The sequence below is a fragment of the Hemitrygon akajei genome, chromosome 16 (genome assembly GCF_048418815.1).
Source record: "Hemitrygon akajei chromosome 16, sHemAka1.3, whole genome shotgun sequence".
Lineage (NCBI taxonomy): Eukaryota > Metazoa > Chordata > Chondrichthyes > Myliobatiformes > Dasyatidae > Hemitrygon > Hemitrygon akajei.
Window position 1 is genome coordinate 91,142,331 of NC_133139.1, and position 20,209 is coordinate 91,162,539.

Consider the following 20,209-nt stretch of genomic DNA (forward strand, 5'->3'; position numbering starts at 1 on the left):
CCAGTTCTGCTATTCCAGGCTGAAGCCTGGGCAGACTGTGCAACAGGATGGCTACAAGGGCAAAATCAAGTTAGGAATGGAGGGAGTTTGGTTTTCCAGTGGGGAGAAGAATAAACTGGTTTTTGGCAAGTTCAGGTAGGTGACAATCATTTAAAAATGATATCTCAGTAGTTTAAAAACCAAAGATATATTACAAAACTAAATCCTTGAATATTGAGCTACAAGATGCTTCCAAAATTGGCCAACAAAGTAAATATTTCAGTCAAATTCAGGCTGCTTAGGCAAGTAATTACGCATTAAAAATAAAACACACAAAGGTAAAGCACATCTCCACTTTAATTCCATTCAAATAAGACACAGAAGTGGTTTTCGGATACCCGGATAACAATGCAAACTAGTTAATGAACTTGCTTCTGCAGAGATGGGGGGGTGGATGCGCGAGGGGGGAATATGCAATGAGATGGCTTCCTTCAATCTTTGTTAAATCAGACATAAGATTCTAAATTTCAGAAAACATATAAAGCTTCAATTTCTTGAATTAGATTGTTGGCAATTCTTATATTTAAAAATGAATGGAAACAGTAGCAACAGCAAGACTCCCATGTGTAGCAGCATACTCAAGGCAAAATCTAGTCTAATACTGTGTGCTAAGTGGAAGAGTGCTCAGTGGAAGAGATTATGGTCAGGATGGGAACGAATAGATACGTGTGCAATTACACAGATTGATACTTTTATTTGCTAATAAACACTGGAAATGAAAAGTAACTTGTATTGGACAAAGAAATCAAGTATTCTGAAATAATTTCACAAAACTAAAGAAAAATAAGTACTGTTCAGAAAAGCACAAGTGTTCATTCTGAAGCCATAAGCTTATTTCCCCGCAAGCTGTTATTTGTGGCAAACTTCTCAGGCTGGAATACACTTCATTGATAATACAGCTCCAAGTTCATTCCATCATGAATCTCATCTGAAGGCAATTTGGTTAAGGCGCACACACTTAAAATGCTGTGCAACAAGTATACACTGCAGTCAACTTTTATTGGAGTATAAAAGTATAAACTTTAACTATGAAGTCAGTTATTTGCTATGCATGTACTCAATTTAGTAGAATGAAATCTTAGGAATGTAGAAGACAATGGTGTGTTAATGAGAGGTAGCTAAAGAACTAAAGAAATGTAGATTAGAACATTGCTCAGTTCTGAGTTTATTATTTTCTATGCATGTATCCAATTTGGTAGGAGACCAAAGTCTTAAAAATGTAGAAGACAATGGTGTGTTAAAGAAAGGTAGCTAAGAGATGTAGATTAGAACATAATTAAGTCGCATAATCCTAGGACTATTATTTGCTATGCATGTATCCAATTTGGTAGGAGACCGAAGTCTTAAAAATGTAGAAGACAATGGTGTGTTAATGAGAGGTAGCTAAGAGATGTAGATTAAAACATGATTAAGCCAATTGATAGGAACAAAAGGGACATGATGTATGCAACTAGAGATTGCTATAAAAGCTGCAGAGTCTCAGCTTTGATTTGCAAATTAAAGTTTAACCCTTCTTGAAGAATCTTCTGCGTCTCCTGGTCATTTGTGAGGCACGAAAAACCACGACATAATTGGCGACTGCGGCAGGACCGGATAGAGACCCGCGGAAGGGAAACGGCAGATTGGGAACGCTTCCCGGTCCTCTAGGGACCCCCACAAGGCTAACAGAATTAAGGGTGCACCCAAACAAAAGGAAAGCGCTTTTTGCGACAATTTGGAATAAAAATTCTGTTGGCTTTGGGGAGGTCTTGGAGTCTCAGAAGTGTGGAACCACTGCCAAAGGGTCTCTCCGGTCCAAAGAATCTGGCAGAATTGGGGGTTAACAGAGGAGGCTCAGAGGATTGCTCAAGAACACTGCAGTGAGGGTAAGTACAAATAAGTTAATACGTTAAGAAGAAGTCCACGTGGTGTTGGTAAATCCCTGTGGGTACCGCTTCGTATGAAACGAAGGGCTGAACGGGCAGGGAAAGTAGAATAGAATTAGAGTAGAAAGTCCTCGTGGATACCGCCTTAAGAGATAAGGGTCTAAACGGGCGAGGTGTTAGAATAGAATTAGAGTAGAAAGTCCTCGTGGATACCGCCTTAAGAGATAAGGGTCTGAACGGGCGAGGTGTTAGACTAGGCGTAGAATTAGAGTAAGTTATAGGAAGAAAAAGTCCACGTGGTGTTATAGGAAGAAAAAGTCCACGTGGTGTTAGATTAGGACTAGGTGTAGAATTAGAGTAAATATTATCCAGTAAACAAACTGTGAATCTCTGAAATACCTTAACAAGAGAGAATAACATGACAGGTAAAGGAACAGCAGTAGAGATTCTGAGCAAAAAATTCCCATTAGTTCAAAATGAGATCACAAAAACTTCAGAAAAATGGGAAAAAAGAACCAAAAACCTGGTCACAAAGTGGCCAAAAAAAGGAACATTTGATGTAAGTTTGTGCGAAGAAATGGAGGGACTAATTAAAAATTACAAATCAAAAGATAAATCTAAGAAAAGCAAGCAAAAAAGAGAACAAGAAATGGAAATGCTAAAACTCTTCAGAACGGAGGGAGAAAGGCTGAGGAGGACAGGTAGAATATTGATTACAAGCGAGGAAGACACTAAGGTGCTGGAGTAACAGCCTGTTAAAGAGAGAGAAGGGTACGGTGAGAAGCTGGCTTCGGCTCCGTACCCGGATGCGAAAGAAACAGAAAACCCTCCTCCCTATAATGAGGAAGGAACCCCTAAGCAGTGCCCCCTGCTGACGGGAACAGTAAACATGCAGGGAGAAGTCCAAGTTTGGGATAATGAGGGAAAAAAACAATACAAGAAGGAAAAAGCAGCGATATGGCAGGAGATACAGGCAGAAAGGATAAAGATAGAACAGGTACAGAGAGAAATGCAAGAACAGATTGAACGGATGAAATACTTGAGAGAGGAAAAGGAATATGAGGAGTATCGATTATACCATAGAAATAAACAGACTAGAAAAGGTGACTCATTGGAGGAGCAAGAGTTAAGTGGAGAGAGAGAGGATGTGAGAATTTGTGGGGAAGAGGTAGGAGGCAGAAGCCTAGAAGGACAGAAGGAGGCAGTAGGAGAGCGACTTGCGGAAGTAGAGAGAGAGCCAGATAAGTTACTGAAAGGGGATTGCCAGGAGAGATGCGAAAAATACTCTAGAGGCCAACCAAGTATTGAATCAAGACAGAAAGGAAGGACTCCACAGCGAGACCGAGGGAAGAGCAGGACCCCGGAGACATTTGTGTGGGAGGCAGTAAAGACATACCCTGAGACAGATGGGGAGTCAGGCGAGGAGGAAAGCCAGGGCAGGTGGGAAGGACGAGGAAGAATGATGCCGTTGTTAGTTAAAGGATCAGGACAAGTGCAGTAAATCCCTTGGGGATCCCAGGACCTAGAAGGGCTGAAAAACACTGCCCAATTTACATGAAGGAGCAGGGAAATGGATTAGAGCCTTTGAAGAAGAAACAGCAGGACGATTATTGGCTATGGGAGATTTGAAGGCACTGTTGATAAGGTTGATGGGAACCTCCAAATTTAACGAACTAATGGAAATGGCTGGCATAGTAAACTCGAAAGACCCAAGAACTGATGGAGATGGGTTTGACAGTGAGGCAGAGGGTATGGCAGGCCCTCAGAAAGCTTTATCCACCCAAAGTGGACCCCAAAGCCTTAAAAGGGGATCCACTGGGAGACACTGAAAACCCAGCAGCCTACGTAGAAAACCAGTTGAAAAGGTGGAGACTGGAGACTGAGCAAGAGGTGGAGAATAGCTTATTTATGACCTCACTGTTCCGACATAGCATTTTGGATGCAATGCCACCACAAGTAAAATCCAAACTGGAGGAGGTGGTTGGGCTAACGTCAAAGACCCCACAAAAATTTAGAGACCACGTAGTCCATGCGGTTGAGAAATACCGGAAAGACAAACAAAGGTTGGCTGAGCAGCAGGAAGAGGTGCAGAGAAAGTTAATACAAATGCAGCTCGAAGAACTCAAAAAGAAGGAAAAAGAGAAAAACAAAAAGATGCTGCCAACAACCACCGGTTCGAGTACAGCCATCGAGCTGGACAAAGCGCTACTATATGGAGGGACCGATCATACTGTAAGACAAGGGCTGGAAAACCCCATGCCAATAATTAACTTTGAGGGAGCATTCCTACAAATGCTCTATCAGGAACAGACTAAATTCAAACAGCCCAGACAGGACTGGAAGTCCCAAGGAGGGGGACAGAGGAGCTATGGGCAAAGGGGAGGCTGTGATAATTGGAAAGCAAGGGGCAGCTTTACAAGTTAAGTGGAACACCTTTTTAGAAAAATGGTACAGGATACCGGAGGCTGCGCCCCATGTAACGTTGTTGGTAAATAAGGGATATCAGTCTAAAGACTTAGGACCTTTAGTTAAGAGTGCTGAAACCGTAACAGCGTGGAGGGAAATTACGCCAGAGGTGTGGACATCAGAAGATAACAATTGTATTAAAATAATGGTAAGTGTAGATATGGTAGGGACAGTGAGAGAGGTCGAAATAACTCCCCAACCACACATGCCCTTGCTGGGGAAGGAAAGAGGCCAGCAGAAAGATAAAAGGTTAGATGAGTTGCCGTCTATTCTGTGGTCACAGCATGACATGGACGTAGGGAAAATAAAAACAGCTAGTCCGGTGGAAATAAGGCTGAAAAAAGGAGCAATTTCACCTAGGAGACCACAATACCCTCTAAGACCAGAAGCAGAAGAGGGAATAGCGTCGACAGTGCAGGGGTTGCTTGAAATAGGAGTGCTTAAAAGAACAAACAGTCCATGCAATACCCCGTTGTTGCCGGTCTTAAAAGCAGATAAATCTAAGTAGAGATTGGTGCATGATTTGCGAGCGGTAAACGATGTGGTAGAGGACTGGCCAGCGGTAGTCCCCAACCCACACACGCTTTTGACTAATGTTCCACCAGAAGCAAGTTACTTTTCAGTGATCGATTTGTGTTCGGCTTTCTTCAGCATTCCTCTGGCCGACCAGTGTCAGTATTTGTTTGCATTTACTTACAGAGGTGATCAGTATACCTATACCAGAATGCCGCAAGGACTTAAACATTCACCACACATTTTTAATCAGGTATTGAAGGCAGACCTAGAGGGCATGCCGTTGGAAAGTACATTGTTACAGTATGTGGATGACCTGTTGATTTGCTCCCACAGCGAAGAACAGTGTAAGCAGGACACTATAACTCTGTTAGAGAAGCTGGCGCACGGAGGACATAAAGTATCCAAAAAGAAACTGCAATTTTGCACGCAGCAAGTGGAATACTTAGGCAGGGTAATATCCAAGGGAGTGAAGGCGATAGCACCAGATCAGATTGAGGCAATAACTAAGGCCCCAAAACCCCAGACTGTAGGGCAAATGATGACGTTTTTGGGAATGGCAGGGTACAGCTCAGATTGGATAGGAGAATATGCTGAGATTGTGGCACCTTTAAGAAAGATAATGAAAGAAGCAGGACATACAAATTTGAAGTACGGCTTACAGTGGAATGGAGAGGCGGATATAGCTTTCAATACTATTAAGCAGGAATTGCAGTCAGCACCAGCATTAGCTTTGCCTGACTACGAGAAGGTTTTTTATTTGTATGTATCCAATCGACAGGAGGGTTATGTTGCAGCGGTTCTAACACAAGAGACAGGCACAGGAAAAGCAAAGCAGCCGATAGCATACTACAGTACGAGACTAGATGAGGTGGCTCAGGGATATCCACCCTGTTATCAGGGATTGGCGGCGCTGTACTATGCATATGAAAAGGCATCATCGGTAACCCTGGGCTATCCTGTGACTTTGTACACACACCACAAAGTAGCAGAATTGCTGGAAAGAGGGAAATTTGTGCTGACGCCAGCCAGGATAGCAGCGTATCAGATGCTATTGACATTTCCTGACATAACTATACAGAGATGCACTACCAGTAATATAGCCGATTATGTCCCTTTAGACTATGAAGGAGAACCCCATGATTGTGTAGGGAAGACGATGGCATTTGCCAAATTGAGAGCAGATTTACGGTCAGAACCACTAGAGGATATAGATAAAAAGGTTCTGTTCGTAGATGGCTCTTGTTATAGGGATTATGATGGAAATCACGCAGGATTCTGAGTGGTGCAGCAGGATCAGTCGAGCTATAAGATTATTAGGATGGAGTCCTGTCCCCAACCGTGTTCCGCCCAACTAGCAGAACTCAAAGCCCTGACAGCTGCATGTGAAATGATGGAAGGTGAGAAAGTAGACATCTATACTGATTCAGCATATGCTCATGGAGTATGCCATTTGATCGGGGCAGTGTGGAAGCAGAGAGGTTTTTAAAAAAGTAGTGGAGATCCCATACAACATTGTCAGCAAATTCTAGACTTAATAAAAGCCATAGTGAAACCTAAAGCATTGGCTATAGTAAAATGCCAGGCACATAAAAAGGGAAACGATGTAATAACAAAGGGAAATCAAGCTGCGGATGAGGCAGCTAGAAAAGCGTCTGGATGTACGTCAGCTGTCATTGCCCCCCAGGTAAGCCTAACTCCAGAACCTGACGTAGAGGACCTAATTGAAATACAAGGTAAGGCAACTTTGGCAGAACAGACAATGTGGAGAAAAAGGGGGGCCAAGCAGAACCCGGAAGGCTTGTGGAGCACGGAAGACGGTTTGTTGGTAGCGCCCGCCCCTCTCCTGACGATTCTGATTTCAGAAGCGCATGGGATGGACCATTGTGCAAGGGGGGAAGTGATAAAGAAAATAAAGAAGGATGGATTTTGGTCACCTTATTTTCAGGCTTCAGTGGACAGGGGGTGTGTGTGTGTAATGTTTGGAGAACAATGCTGCACTTTCATACCGAACAATACTAGCCCAGAAGGGTCTTTCACCAGAGCAATGAATAAGTTAAAGAATCTGCGGACGGAGGTCAAACAGAATGCGGGGTTCGGACATCAGTTCTTTGATTGGTTAGAAAGTAGACTCGGAGGATGGGGAGCATGGCTGACTAAAATAGCAATAACTGTCAGTATTATATTGTTGAGCTGTGCGCTTCTGCTGGCTGTTTTTTTCCTTGTCTCAAACCTCTTGTAGTGCGTGCTGCAACCAAACAATTTCCAATGCTCGTGGCAATTACTGAAGCAAGCTTAGTGGAGAAAGAAACACCGAACATGTATCGTTACAGCCTACAACACCTGCAGGATGAACAGGAGCAAAACGACAGTGTGGGAGTAGATTGTAAGGGCTTCTGAGTCTTTTTCCCTGTCTCAGATACATAGGGACAGGTTTTTGGCTCAGCGGCCCAGGGTATCAGGGAAAGAATACTTTGAGGTCTTGGCGCAGAAAATTATAGTTTAACCCGAGATTTGGGAATAAGTGCTTGAGTTTATTGGGGCTTTTGTGCGCAGACTCTTCGTCTTCCTTCTCTGTGTGAGACCCTCTGGGTCTCAAAGGGGGGATATATTGGAGTATAAAAGTATAAACTTTAACTATGAAGTCAGTTATTTGCTATGCATGTAGTCAATTTAGTAGAATGAAATCTTAGGAATGTAGAAGACAATGGTGTGTTAATGAGAGGTAGCTAAAGAACTAAAGAAATGTAGATTAGAACATTGCTCAGTTCTGAGTTTATTATTTTCTATGCATGTATCCAATTTGGTAGGAGACCAAAGTCTTAAAAATGTAGAAGACAATGGTGTGTTAATGAGAGGTAGCTAAGAGATGTAGATTAAAACATGATTAAGCCAATTGATAGGAACAAAAGGGACATGATGTATGCAACTAGAGATTGCTATAAAAGCTGCAGTGTCCGGGGATCGGGGATCGGGGATCGGGGATCGGGATCGGGGGGGGGGGGGGGGGGTGCAATCAGCGACTAGCTCAATGACTGTCTCAGCTTTGATTTGCAAATTAAAGTTTAACCCTTCTTGAAGAATCTTCTGCGTCTCCTGGTCATTTGTGAGGCACGAAAAACTACGACACTTTCTGGTGACATTTTACAGTGTATAAAAACCTAGAACACAAGATTTGAGGCCCCAGGATCTACCATTCACATATACACTAGAGATGACTTACAATATGGAAGGGGGCGGTTGCAGAGGCAGGTACACAAGGGACATTTAAGAGACTCTTAGAAAGGCAATGATAGAAAAATGGAGAGCTATATGGAAGGGTTAGATTGATCTTTGATCTTAGTGTAGATTGAAAGGTTGGTCAAAGGGCTTGTACTGTTCTAACACACACTGCTACAGGAAGGAGGAAAATTGGGCATGCAGAGTTATAGTGTGAGCATACGAACTCCAATTAGATAGTATCAGTACTCAGGAACCTAGATCTCTGGCACTGAGGCAACAGCTCTACTAACTATACCATTCTGCACCCTGAATAAACTCTAGAACCATAAAGGTAATGTTAGTTATCTGCTTCAGCAATGCTGTTCGTGAAACCACATGCCTATTCAGGAGAAGTTATCTACTATAAACACCTGACCAATGTATTTCCCCAGATTCAGAGTATTGCGCTTTAACAATACTGTGTCCAAGATTGTCACGCAAGTTTCGATGTACTGGCAATTCCTTGTAATCATGTTTAAGCATCCACTACATTATATTAAAGATATGACAGTATACCAGTAATTTATCAGATTGATAACTGGAACCCACTAACTCTACAGCAACTGAGAAACATAAGTTCAAATAATTAAATATTCTGGAATCAAAAAGATAATAATACCAAAAATACTACTGAAATTTCAATGTTTCACTGGCACCTTTCAGGGAAGGCAGCTGTTGCCGTGGCCCACTTTAGCCAAGTGACGTTTCTTCTAAACTGCCCTCTAAAATGTCCCAACATGCCACACATTTGAAGGATTAGGGATGGATGATACAATTCAGGCCCAGACACTTTAGACACCTCACCTCATGAATGGTTTTTCATTATCAAATAAAAAACATTTTCAAATTATTTCTGTATTTTTGACTTCCTAAGGATAACTTTTGAAATTTTCCCTTCACCAGAGACAGGATTTTGCAAAATTTAAGGACAAATTTGATAATATCTGGTACTGATTTCAAAGATTTGCCCACAACAACCACCTCCTCCCAGCAACTCTCAACAGAACTGAGCATAATTACAAGAGCAAAGGATACAATCCTCCAACTGAACATGATTCTTGAAAATGGTGTACCTAAAATTAGAAAACAATAACGTTAGAACAAGGAAATTAGATAAATGGTCTTCTTTCACTTGGATCACTCCAGAATGGCAACTGTTTCAAATTCAGCTCGAGGTCAAAAATATTGATGAGAGTTTTATCGGGGGGGGGGGGGGGGGAGAGAGGAAAGACAAGTCAACAGAACATTTTAGAGCTTAAAATTAAGAAAAAATATCTTAAAGAAACTAATGCCAATAAAAGTCAAATAAGAATACAAACCATTTCTTCAAGACCAGCTTGTCCCATTTTGTTCCAGTTTGTGCAGCGATCAACTTCTTCAGGTCTTGTATGGTATCATCAGGACTGAGGAATAGAAACATTAAGGAAAGAAAACACTTGACGTGAAACATTCCATCCTACAGTGCTGCAAGTGGCCTTGGTTTATAATTAAATCCAAAACCAGATGTAGCTCTGTAAACTACAGCTGTAATTTTAATTCTATGGATCAGTGCATCTTGAGATCCAGTGGAACCATTCCCAACTAATGACAAATATATTCATAAAATCAGCAACTTTTGATAAGGGCACTCCAGAGGTTGCATTTCCTGGTTGTAAATGACTGTTAGAATTTGAGCTTAATTACCATAATCATGCTATATTGGATGTTTAAATGATCACCAGACCTATAAGAAGAGTCTCATAGTGCTAAAAACATGTTCAACATCCATTTCCCCATGGCGATGAAAGAAAGACAGAACAAGAATTCCAGAGATTCAGCATTTGATTTGAAATTGAGTATGGGCCAAATCCTGATGGGAGAGTACAAGTGTCTACACAAACTATGTTATGGAACAGGCACATTTCTTGGTGCCATGGGGAGAGTTCAATGTGATGGATTTCACCACTCTTCTCAAAATGCCACTTGTTGCATTCTAGTCTTCCCACCCAACAACCCTCTCACCCTTGTCTTCCATTTACCCCTTAGCAGCTTACTCAACACTACAACTCTTCCTAGTCCTTATTGATCTGCAGTCTTCACACTAAACATTTGCTTCACCCACTAGTGGCAAACAGGAAACTACCAACCTCCCATCTAAATAATCCAAAATTCACCTCCCCCAATGTCTTTTCTGCTTTAAGGTGTACCTTGACCTGCACTCAACAACCATAAGCAGGTTATAGCCACTCACAACTAGATAGCTTTTAGACAAAGATTTTAAATTGATGCCAAGGTTTCTTTAATATCACCAAACAAGAACATTGCATTAAATTACCTTTTCTTTTTAAAAATAAAATTTCTGAAACCCAATTGGAAAGAACTACAGTGAGACAATGCCAATTTCACATGTTTCGCCTGCTTCTCAGAATGGGACCACCAGTGGACTTTATTCTACTTATTCATTTTTGGGATGTATCCAAGTAAGAAATGTATCGACTTTGAGGGAAACTTGCACCCAGTTATGTTTCATGCAACTCCCACGTTTGTGTTTTAGGTGGTAGAGATTGAACATAGAAGTTGCCCAGGCAAGTAACTGCAACTTTTTTGGAGATGACACACAGTTTAGCCACAGTAAACTACTATGAAGAAAATGAATACTTGGAGAAAATTTACCTTGTGGAAAGTTTGCATGACTCCAACTTGAGTATTTCACAAAGAGTGTCTATGAATAGCATGATGTCAGCCAATGACCTGAACTCAGAGCATGGCTCACAGCAAATTGGCTGCATATACATATGACACAATTTATTCCTAATGAGAAGAGTAGCTGAAGATAAAATTCAGCAACTTACTCTAAAAAATTATTTTATTAAACAAGTGAATTCTAGATACATAGAGATAAAAGAATGATTGAGGGCAGAAAGATCCAACATTTTTACTACGAAAATAATTCAAGCTGGACACTGATAAACCATGCATGTTCAGATTTATGTCGTGTGAAAGAGATGCAAAGGACAACCCTTCACATTGCAGCACAAGAAACTAAAACAAGTTATTAGGAAGTTAAGCTGTATTTCCTTCTGCAACTAGTCACAGCCTTATATAGATGTACAGCACAATAACCTCTATTTCTAACACACATGACTGTTTGCAAGGGTTCAGAGGTATTCATTATATCTGTGGATACAGAGGCGTAACCAATAGGGAAAACAGGGCACCAGAGACACCAACTCAACCACCAGCCAAGAACACGAAAGAACGCCAATTTAAAGAATTGTTACACTGATCACTATCTTTAAAGGATACTTGCACTTAACGCGAACCTTCTTTCCCAAACGGTCGTTGCAAATGATCTCAATCATTTTTATTTCCTGGAAAGAAAAGGAAGAAAAGATTTAAGAAAATAATGCAACATGGAATAAAATCATGTCATAATTCTCATTTCACAATGAAATGTATTCCATGATTCTGCTCTATTTTGATTTTAACCGTTCTAAAGGAACAAGTAGACAAATTTACAGATGGATAGATTTAGGGTATTGACTGCAGTTCAATGCAATTAGTAATGAAATTAAAGTAGGGTAACTAATGCAACATTGAAGCAATACTTCTTCAGTTCTATGTTAGGTACCCTGCATTATCTTTAACTTGTGGAGCAAAGAATTAAACTTGCGTCCAAAAAAAAATGACGATGCATCTTGGGTTGCATCGACATAGAATGTTGGCACTCAGTCCACTGTGCCTGGCTTGGCAAGATTTCTCTAAATAATTCCATTCTTTTACTTTCAGCTGTGACTATCACCTGCTGTGTTGTATTATTGCAAATTTCATAAAATCAAAAATTGCCTTAACTCAGATAACTGCTGTAATTAGTTGTAGATTCATAGAGAAACAGCACCAATTACAGTGAGGGTGTTCATAACACTAAAGACAATATTAATGCTAATGAGGACTTTAATGATAAAAACAATACTCAGATTATACAAAATAATATTGGTTATGTTATTAACAGCAATAGCAATTTAAAAAGCCACAGGTGTTGTAAACCTAAAATATAAAACAAAGCCAGAAACACTCAGCAGGTTAAGTTTCAGTTGCAGAGCAGGTACTTAGGAGGATTAATGAGTCAAATGGAACATCTCAAATGCGGTGAGAGCAAATGAATAAAAAGTGACAGCCGGGGGCACATTGAGCTTTGTAGTTAAGTTTGCTAATTGTAAAGAAAGAGGTACTCAAAGGTGCACAAGTGCCTATCAAGTACAGAAGGCTGCACTATGCCAAGTGGAAGTAGTGATCCTCAAGCCTGCATTGGGTCTGTTTGCAACAATGTAGAAGGCTACACTCAGATGTGTGAGATAGGGAATGGGATGGATAATTAAAACAGAAAGCAAAGGTAGGCTTAGGATTGGCCCCGCAGGCTGAATAAGTGCTCCAGAATATTCTGGCATCATCCCCCTTCCTTCTCAGTCCAGATGAAAGGTCTCTGCCTGGAACATCAGCTGTTTATTCATTTCCATAGATCTGCCTAACATGCTGATTTCCTCCACATTTTGAGTGTGCTGTTTGGGATTTCCAGCATCTGCAGAATCTCATGTTTATGATTTGCTGCTCTATAATATAATGGCTAAATCAATGTTCAATTTTCCCAATGCAAAGCAGGCCATAACAGCAATAGCATTTATGATTAAATCAATAATGTTATCAAAATATTAAAAAACTGACCGATAGCAGCACTGATATAAATGATGACCATTATGGTGATGTATTACTAATTGTATCAAGATACTACGGGTAGGACATAATTGCACAGGAGGGTGTCACAAGCAAATTGCCTTAGGTGGAGTGTTTCAGTTATGAGAGACTGGACTTGTTCTCCTTGCAATGATAAAGCACAAACAATACAGCATTGGAAGAGGCCCTTCAGCGCCAGATCCTGTGCCAAACTAATTAAGCTAAAAATATCTAATGTCTTCTCCTATACATGTTCCATATGCCTCCCTCCATTATCTGGAAATAATGGATCCTAACACCAAGCACATCTTTACCTCCACAGCCCCCCCTCACTTTCCACATGATTCCCTCGTCCATTCACCCTTCACTAACTTCACTCCCTCCAAATGCTACACCTACCCACTGACCTCCATTCAAGGCCCAAATTGGTCCTTCCAGGTGAGGCAACACTTCACCTGCAAATCTGATGGCACCGTCTATTATAACCAGTGCTCCTGATCAAGTCAAGTCACTGTTATTGTCATTTTGACCATAATTGCTGGTACGCAAATCATAGTAAAAATGAGACAACGTTTTTTAGGATACAGTACAAAAACTAGACTGAACTATGTAAAAAAAAAACACAGAGAAAGCTACACTAGAATACAGACCTACATTGGACTGCGTAAAGTGCACAAAAACAGTACAGGCATTACAATAAATAATAAACAAGACATAGGGCAAGGTGTCAGTCCAGGCTCTGGGTATTGAGGAGTCTGATAGCTTGAGGGAAGAAACTGTTACATAGTCTGGTCGTGAGAGCTCGAATGCTTCAGAGCCTTTTCCCAGACGGCAGGAGGTAGAAGAGATTGTATGAGGGGTGCATGGGGTCCTTCATAATGCTGTTTCCTTTGTGGATGTAGCATGTACTGTAAATGTCCGTGATGGCGGGAAGAGAGACCCCGATGATCTTTTTAGCTAACCTCACTATCCGCTGCAGGGTCCTGCAATCCAAGATGGTGCAATTTCCGAACCAGGCAGTGATGCAGATAGGGGGTGGGAGATGGACTTTCATCAGCCTTCACAGAAAGTAGAGATGCTGCTGGGCTTTCTTTGCTATGGAGCTGGTGTTGAAGGACCAGGTGAGATTCTCCGCCAGGTGAACACCAAGAAATTTGGTGCTCTTAACGATCTCTACCAAGGAGCCGTCGATGTTCAGCAGGGAGTGGTTGCTCCGTGTCCCCCTGAAGTCAACAACCATCTCTTTTGTTTTGTTCACATTAAGAGACAGGTTGTTGGCTCTGCACCAGTCCGTTAGCTGCTGCACCTCCTCTCTGTAAGCTGACTTGTCGTTCTTGCTAATGAGACCCACCACGGTCGTGTCATCGGCGAACTTGATGATGTGGTTCGAGCTGTGATTTGCAGCACAGTCGTGGGTCAGCAGAGTGAACAGCAGTGGACTGAGCACACAGCCCTGGGGGGCCCCCGTGCTCAATGTTGGAGATGCTGCTCCCGATCTGGACTGACTGAGGTCTCCTCTACACTGGTGAGACCCGATGCAAGTTGGGATACCGCTTTGTCGAGCAACTCCACTCTATCTGCCAAAAGCAGAATATACCAGTGGCCAACCATTTTAACTCTTATCCCCATTCTAACATGTTGATCTATGACTTCCTCTTTTGCCATGATCAGGGCAGATGGACCTGATATTTCATCTATGTAGCCTCCAACCTGATGGTGTGAACATCAATTTCTCCGTCCAGTAATTCTTCCCCTCCCCTTTCCTCTTATACTCCCTCTTGCCTCTTCTCACCTGCCCATTTATCCTCCACTACCTCAGGGTACCCAATCCTTCGTCACTTTACCCCATGGTCCACTCTCCTCTCCTATCAGATTCCCACCCACCTGGCCTCACCTATCACTTTCTAGTTAGCCTCCTTCCCCTCCCCTCACCTAATGCTTGCATCTTCCCCCTCCCTTTCCAATTCTGAAGAACAGTCTCAGCTCGAAATGTTGATTGTTTATTCACTTCCAAGAAGCTGCTTGACCTGCTGAGGCCCTCCAGCGTTTTGTCTGTGTTGCTCAGGAAATCCGTGTGTCTTGTGCCAACTCAAGGGCCTCTTAGATACCTTCTTTACATTTTTCTCTACCACCATCCTGACAGTGCATACCCAACAGCCACCACCGTATATCTCCATTGAATTTTCCCTCTCTTACCGTAAATACATGCCTTCTAGTATTACACATTTTGAGTCAAAAGAAAAAACACCAGAATCTCTTCTACCTATGTCTCATAGATAGACTTGATAAACAATTAGGTTTTTCCTCAGCCTTCATTACTCTGGAGCAGGGATTCCCTGCGTTAATGGCAGGGGTCCATGACATAGAAAAGGTTGGGAACTCCTACTCTGAGGAAACAGCCCCAAAACCTCTTCTTACAGCACATGCCCTTTAATATATACAGGATCCTGGTAAATCTCCACATAGCAGAGGCATGTCAAATTATGTGAGGTGTAGAGAGATAGCAAACAGCTGCATGGCAGAGGTGCCTAGGGCCACAGTGCATGGGTTCAAAGTAAGTACAGTCAGCCCTCCTTATCCGCGAGTTCCGCATGCGCAAATTCAACCAACCGCGAATCCAGAAAACCCAGAAGTGCTCTTCTAGCACTTGTTGTTCGAGCATGTACAGACTTTTTTTCTTGTCATTATTCCCTAAACAATGCAGTATAACAACTATTTTACACAGCAATTACATTGTATTAGATATTATACGTAATCTAGAAATGATTTAAAGTATATGGGAGGATGTGCATAGGTTATTGTGGATCGGGATCGAAAAAAATTGGAAGTTCTCTTACTAAATAAGTCGGAACAGGTACATCTGGTATTACTTAGCGTCAGTTAGTCAAACGTTTGTTTTAGTATATAGTATATATTTCACCTTTCTATGCATATAAAACACTTAAGAACATATGTTTCAGCACCGGGCTCAGGAACGGAAGTTCTCGAGTCGGATCCAGTGATAGATCGCCCCCGAGCGCGCTCTCCATCCGTGTCTAGTTGATGTGGAGGATTAAAAACCCAAAACCCCAATAATTAAACCACTGCATTGCTTAGTAATAATTGTAGCTATCATCGAGGCAGGGCCTTTCTCACTTTATCCTTTAAAATTGTTCTGATCATTGACCGACTGTAGCCTAACGCTTTTCCAGAAACCGATGGTGTTTCACCTCTTTCTGATTGCTTGATTATTTCCACTTTATTTTCAATCTTGATCGTGATTATTTTCGTGAACAGAAACACTGCGGATTCAGAGCTCCACTGCCGGGTCCCAATGTCCACCTCACTGAGACAGGTTAAATAAGGTCTAGGGTTCCACTGGGTCCTAATGTCCACCTCACTGAGACAGGTTAAATAAGGTCTAGGGTTCCACTGGGTCCTAATGTCCACCTCACTGAAACAGGTTAAATAAGGTCTAGGGTTCCACTGGGTCCTAATGTCCACCTCACTGAGACAGGTTAAATAAGGTCTAGGGTTCCACTGGGTCCTAATGTCCACCTCACTGAGACAGGTTAAATAAGGTCTAGGGTTCCACTGGGTCCTAATGTCCACCTCACTGAAATAGGTTAAATAAGGTCTAGGGTTCCACTGGGTCCTAATGTCCACCTCACTGAGACATGTTAAATAAGGTCTAGGGTTCCACTGGGTCCTAATGTCCACCTCACTGAAACAGGTTAAATAAGGTCTAGGGTTCCACTGGGTCCTAATGTCCACCTCACTGAGACAGGTTAAATAAGGGCATCTGAGTTTTTTGGTATCCGCAAGGGGTCCCGGAACCAATCCCTTGCAGATAAGGAGGGCTGACTGTAATAGATTTAGAGGGGACCCAGAGGCCAGTTAAAACTGGAACACTTCCTAAAAAGGTGATGAAGACAGGTATTCTCAGAACTTTTAAGCATGTGGAGAAACACTTGAATTATCAAAGCATAGGAATAATAGCAAAGAAAGCCCAGCAGTGTCTCTACTTTTTGCGAAGGCTGAGCGAAGTCCATCTCCCACCCCCCATCCTCATCACATTCTACAGGGGTTGTATTGAGAGCATCCTGAGCAGCTGCATCACTGCCTGGTTCGGAAACTGCACCATCTTGGATCGCAAGACCCTGGAGAAAGATAGTGAGGTCAGCTGAGAAGATCACCGGGGTCTCTCTTCCCGCCATCATGGACATTAACACTACACGCTGCATCCACAAAGGAAACAGCATTATGAAGGACCCCATACACCCCACAATCTCTTCTCCCTTCTGCCGTCTGGGAAAAGGCTCTGAAGCATTCGGGCTCTCACGACCAGACTATATAACAGTTTCTTCCCCCAAGCTATCAGACTCCTCAATACCCAAAGCCTGGACTGACACCTTGCCCTACTGTCCTGTTTATTATTTATTGTAATGCTTGCACTGTTTTTGCGCATTTTATGCAGTCCAGTATAGCTTTCTCTGTGTTTTTTTTATTACGTAGTTCAATCTAGTTTTTTTGTACTGTGTCATGTAAACCATGGTCCTGAAAAACGTTGTCTCATTTTTACTATGCATTGTACCAGCAGTTATGGTCGAAGTGACAATAAAAGTTGACTTGACTTGACTAGATGATCAGTACATTCAAGTACTTGATTGCTTTAGCATTGCCTCTTTCTGTGCTATATGACTATGATATTAACTGAAGAGGTTTTGCTCTTAAGAAATGGAAGGATTTGCCAGGTTCAGCATATTCACTTCTCCAGTCAATGCATGGTAGTGTCCCAAAAGGGGAAAAAAAATTACTTATGACAAATAAAGCTATATTGAACCATGCTGTGAAATGCATTGTTTGCGTCAATGACTACAGTTCCAATAACATGCTGGGGTTAGTCGATCAGTGTCACCATATTTTTGGCTCCATCATAGCATGCCCATAACTTACTAAGAGGAAACCAGAGCACCCGAAGGAAACGCATATGGTCATGGGAAGAATGGACAAACTCCATTCAAAAAGCTGTGGGAAATTGATTACTGGCACTAGAAAGTGTTATGCTAACGGCAACACTACCATGCTGTACCAGAGGCAAATAAGCCACCTCGAAGTACACCTCATTTTCACTGATACAGCATGCCTTCTCTGTCATAAATCTTAAGAAAAATATTAATGTAATTCCCTAGTTAAGATTTAACTGCTAATGCTGTGGGATATTTCATTTCATAGCTTTCTGTAGAAGCAGAGAGTTTTACTGACAGTATTTGGGACACCGTTAAATTAAGAGGTTGTGATGTTCAGCTTAGGAAAGTCGTGTCAGCCAATCAGGATGGGGAATTGGTTGAAGGTTCTAGATGGAGTCCAAGATGGAAGATTCTAGTGGTGATCAGTGAATAGCAGTTGGTTCCTTGAGTACAAGGACACCTCCGGCTCTCGGAAGATCCGAGCTCCAACTTTGTGCAGGTTTGACTGTTTTAATAATGCTGGATCCTTTTATTTTCTTTTTCTCCTTTAATAACCGTTTGATTAAATGACATTCATAAATACACCTTTCCTATAAATGTACGCAGTGTAGAATCTGTTATTCCTTGCTGGCGGGTAATAGCAAATGGGCAGTATTTACACAGTATTTGCTCAGATTGGGGTGTGAGTGGTTGAAACATCCTGGCCCTCCCAGTCTGGTGGGAACCAAGTCATATTGATCCTAGACGTATGGAGTTCAAGAAAGATGGTTTACTCACTGCTGAGTCCACTGGATTGTTACGAGGGGTTAACCAGCCATGTTTCTAGCAATGCCAGGTAAAAAAGGGTTTCAACAATAATAAAGAATATCATGTAAACCTTTTAGCTCAGCGTGATTTCCACCATGACCACTTTCAACCCATTCTAAGATAACATAATTTCTACAATAGATAAGGAAGTTGATTCTGTGGAAATTAATATTCGAATTAGGTTTATCATCACTTACACATTTCTGCAGCTTCAGTACAGTGCAATACATAAAATAGCATAAGTTATTATAGATGAATCCAAGATTGGTGAAGTTGTGGATAGTGTAGAAGACTGGTAAAGAATACAGCACAATATAGAGCAGTTGCAGTTATGCGCAGAGAAATGGCAGATTGAGTTTAACCCAGATAAGTGTGAACAAATGCAAGGAGACAGTACAATGTTAAGGGCAAGACCCTTAACAGTGTTGCTGAGTAGAGACCTCTGCTGTTCCAAGTCCACAGCTCCTTGAAAGTGGCTACACAGGTCAATAAGGTGGTTAAGAAGGCTCTTGGAATGGTTCCTTTTTCAAAGAGAAGAATAGGCATTGAGCTCAGAAGTCAAGGGGTCATGTTGCACATTTATAAAACTCTGCTTGAGCCACATTTGGAGGATTAGATACAGTTCTGGTTGTCCCAGAAGTTTACCAGGATGCTGCCTGGTTTAGAGGGCATGTGCTGAGCAAAAGTGGGCTGTTTTCTTTAGAGCAGCAAAGGCTGAGGAAAGATCTGATGGAAGTTTATAAGATTATGAGAGGCATCGATGAGTAGATAGGGAGTATCTGTTTCCCAGGGTTGCAATGTCTAATGCCAGAGGGCACGCGCTGAAGGTGACAACCTTTGAACGTTCAAAGGAGAAGGGGCAAGTTTTTCCTCCCCCCTCAGAGAGTGGTGGATGCCTGGAATGTGCTGCCTGGTATGGTGGTAGAGAGAAATACACTGGAGGATTTTAAGAGATGTTTGGATAGGCACATGAATGTAAGAAAGATGGAGGAATATGGACATGGTGTAGGTAGGAGAGATTAATTTTTTACTCTCCAGCTTGCTCGGCATAGTAGAGTGGGCCGAAGGACTGTATTGCTCCATGTGGGCTCATTAAATTGATGAAATATAATACTTTGGTGGATTCAAACCCCCCCCCCCCACCTCAGCGTCACCACCGAGGCATCTGATAACATAACAAAAATTAAGTTATCTGTACTTAGACCAATGCTAATAACATTCCAACACCGCGAGGCCCATAGGCCACCCTCCCCCCCGATGATACAAACCACAGTCCAAAAAGCTTAGAAAGCTGAAGTGTGATCTCTAATTTGATTCAAAAGAAACGCTTTCAGCAACTACGCTGGACAAAAGCACAACTTACCCGATGGGATACCAACCACTCAGGCTCACTTCACGTAGCAACGACAACCAGGCCGCGACCCTCAGTGACCACACCTTTGTCTTATGGAATTAGCCAATCAGCGCCCAGGATCAGATGACTGACGTGCTGGTCACTGCCCCCGAAGGAAAATGGAACAACGCTCGAGCGTGACGTTTATTGAGTCTCAGATTCAGAAAAGCACTTTCATAACTATTCTAACACTACTGATCTTATTG

At 42.1% G+C, this 20,209-nt stretch overlaps 1 protein-coding gene across 1 annotated transcript; it reads right to left on the reverse strand.

The window, feature by feature from the left end:
• Positions 1–318: 318 nt before the first annotated feature.
• Positions 319–20,116, reverse strand: ubl5 (ubiquitin like 5). The gene is made up of 5 exons (XM_073069440.1): positions 19,974–20,116; positions 11,430–11,494; positions 9,464–9,547; positions 9,180–9,217; positions 319–967 (listed from the first exon to the last, which is right to left on the reverse strand). The coding sequence occupies exons 2-5, from the start codon at positions 11,483–11,485 to the stop codon at positions 924–926; spliced, it is 222 nt and encodes a 73-aa protein (XP_072925541.1). The 5' UTR covers positions 11,486–11,494; positions 19,974–20,116; the 3' UTR covers positions 319–923.
• Between the last annotated feature and the right edge of the window lie 93 nt (positions 20,117–20,209).

Bases quoted from the DNA above. Each gene is read 5' to 3' on its own strand.
- ubl5 (XM_073069440.1), bottom strand. From the start codon at position 11,485: ATGATTGAGATCATTTGCAACGACCGTTTGGGAAAGAAGGTTCGCGTT. The intron at 9,218-9,463 runs GTTTGTATTCTT...TTCTAATTTTAG, and splicing joins AAGCTGGTCTTGAAGAAATG to GTACACCATTTTCAAGAATC. The intron at 968-9,179 runs GTATCCTTTGCT...AATTGCCTTCAG, and splicing joins TCATGTTCAGTTGGAGGATT to ATGAGATTCATGATGGAATG.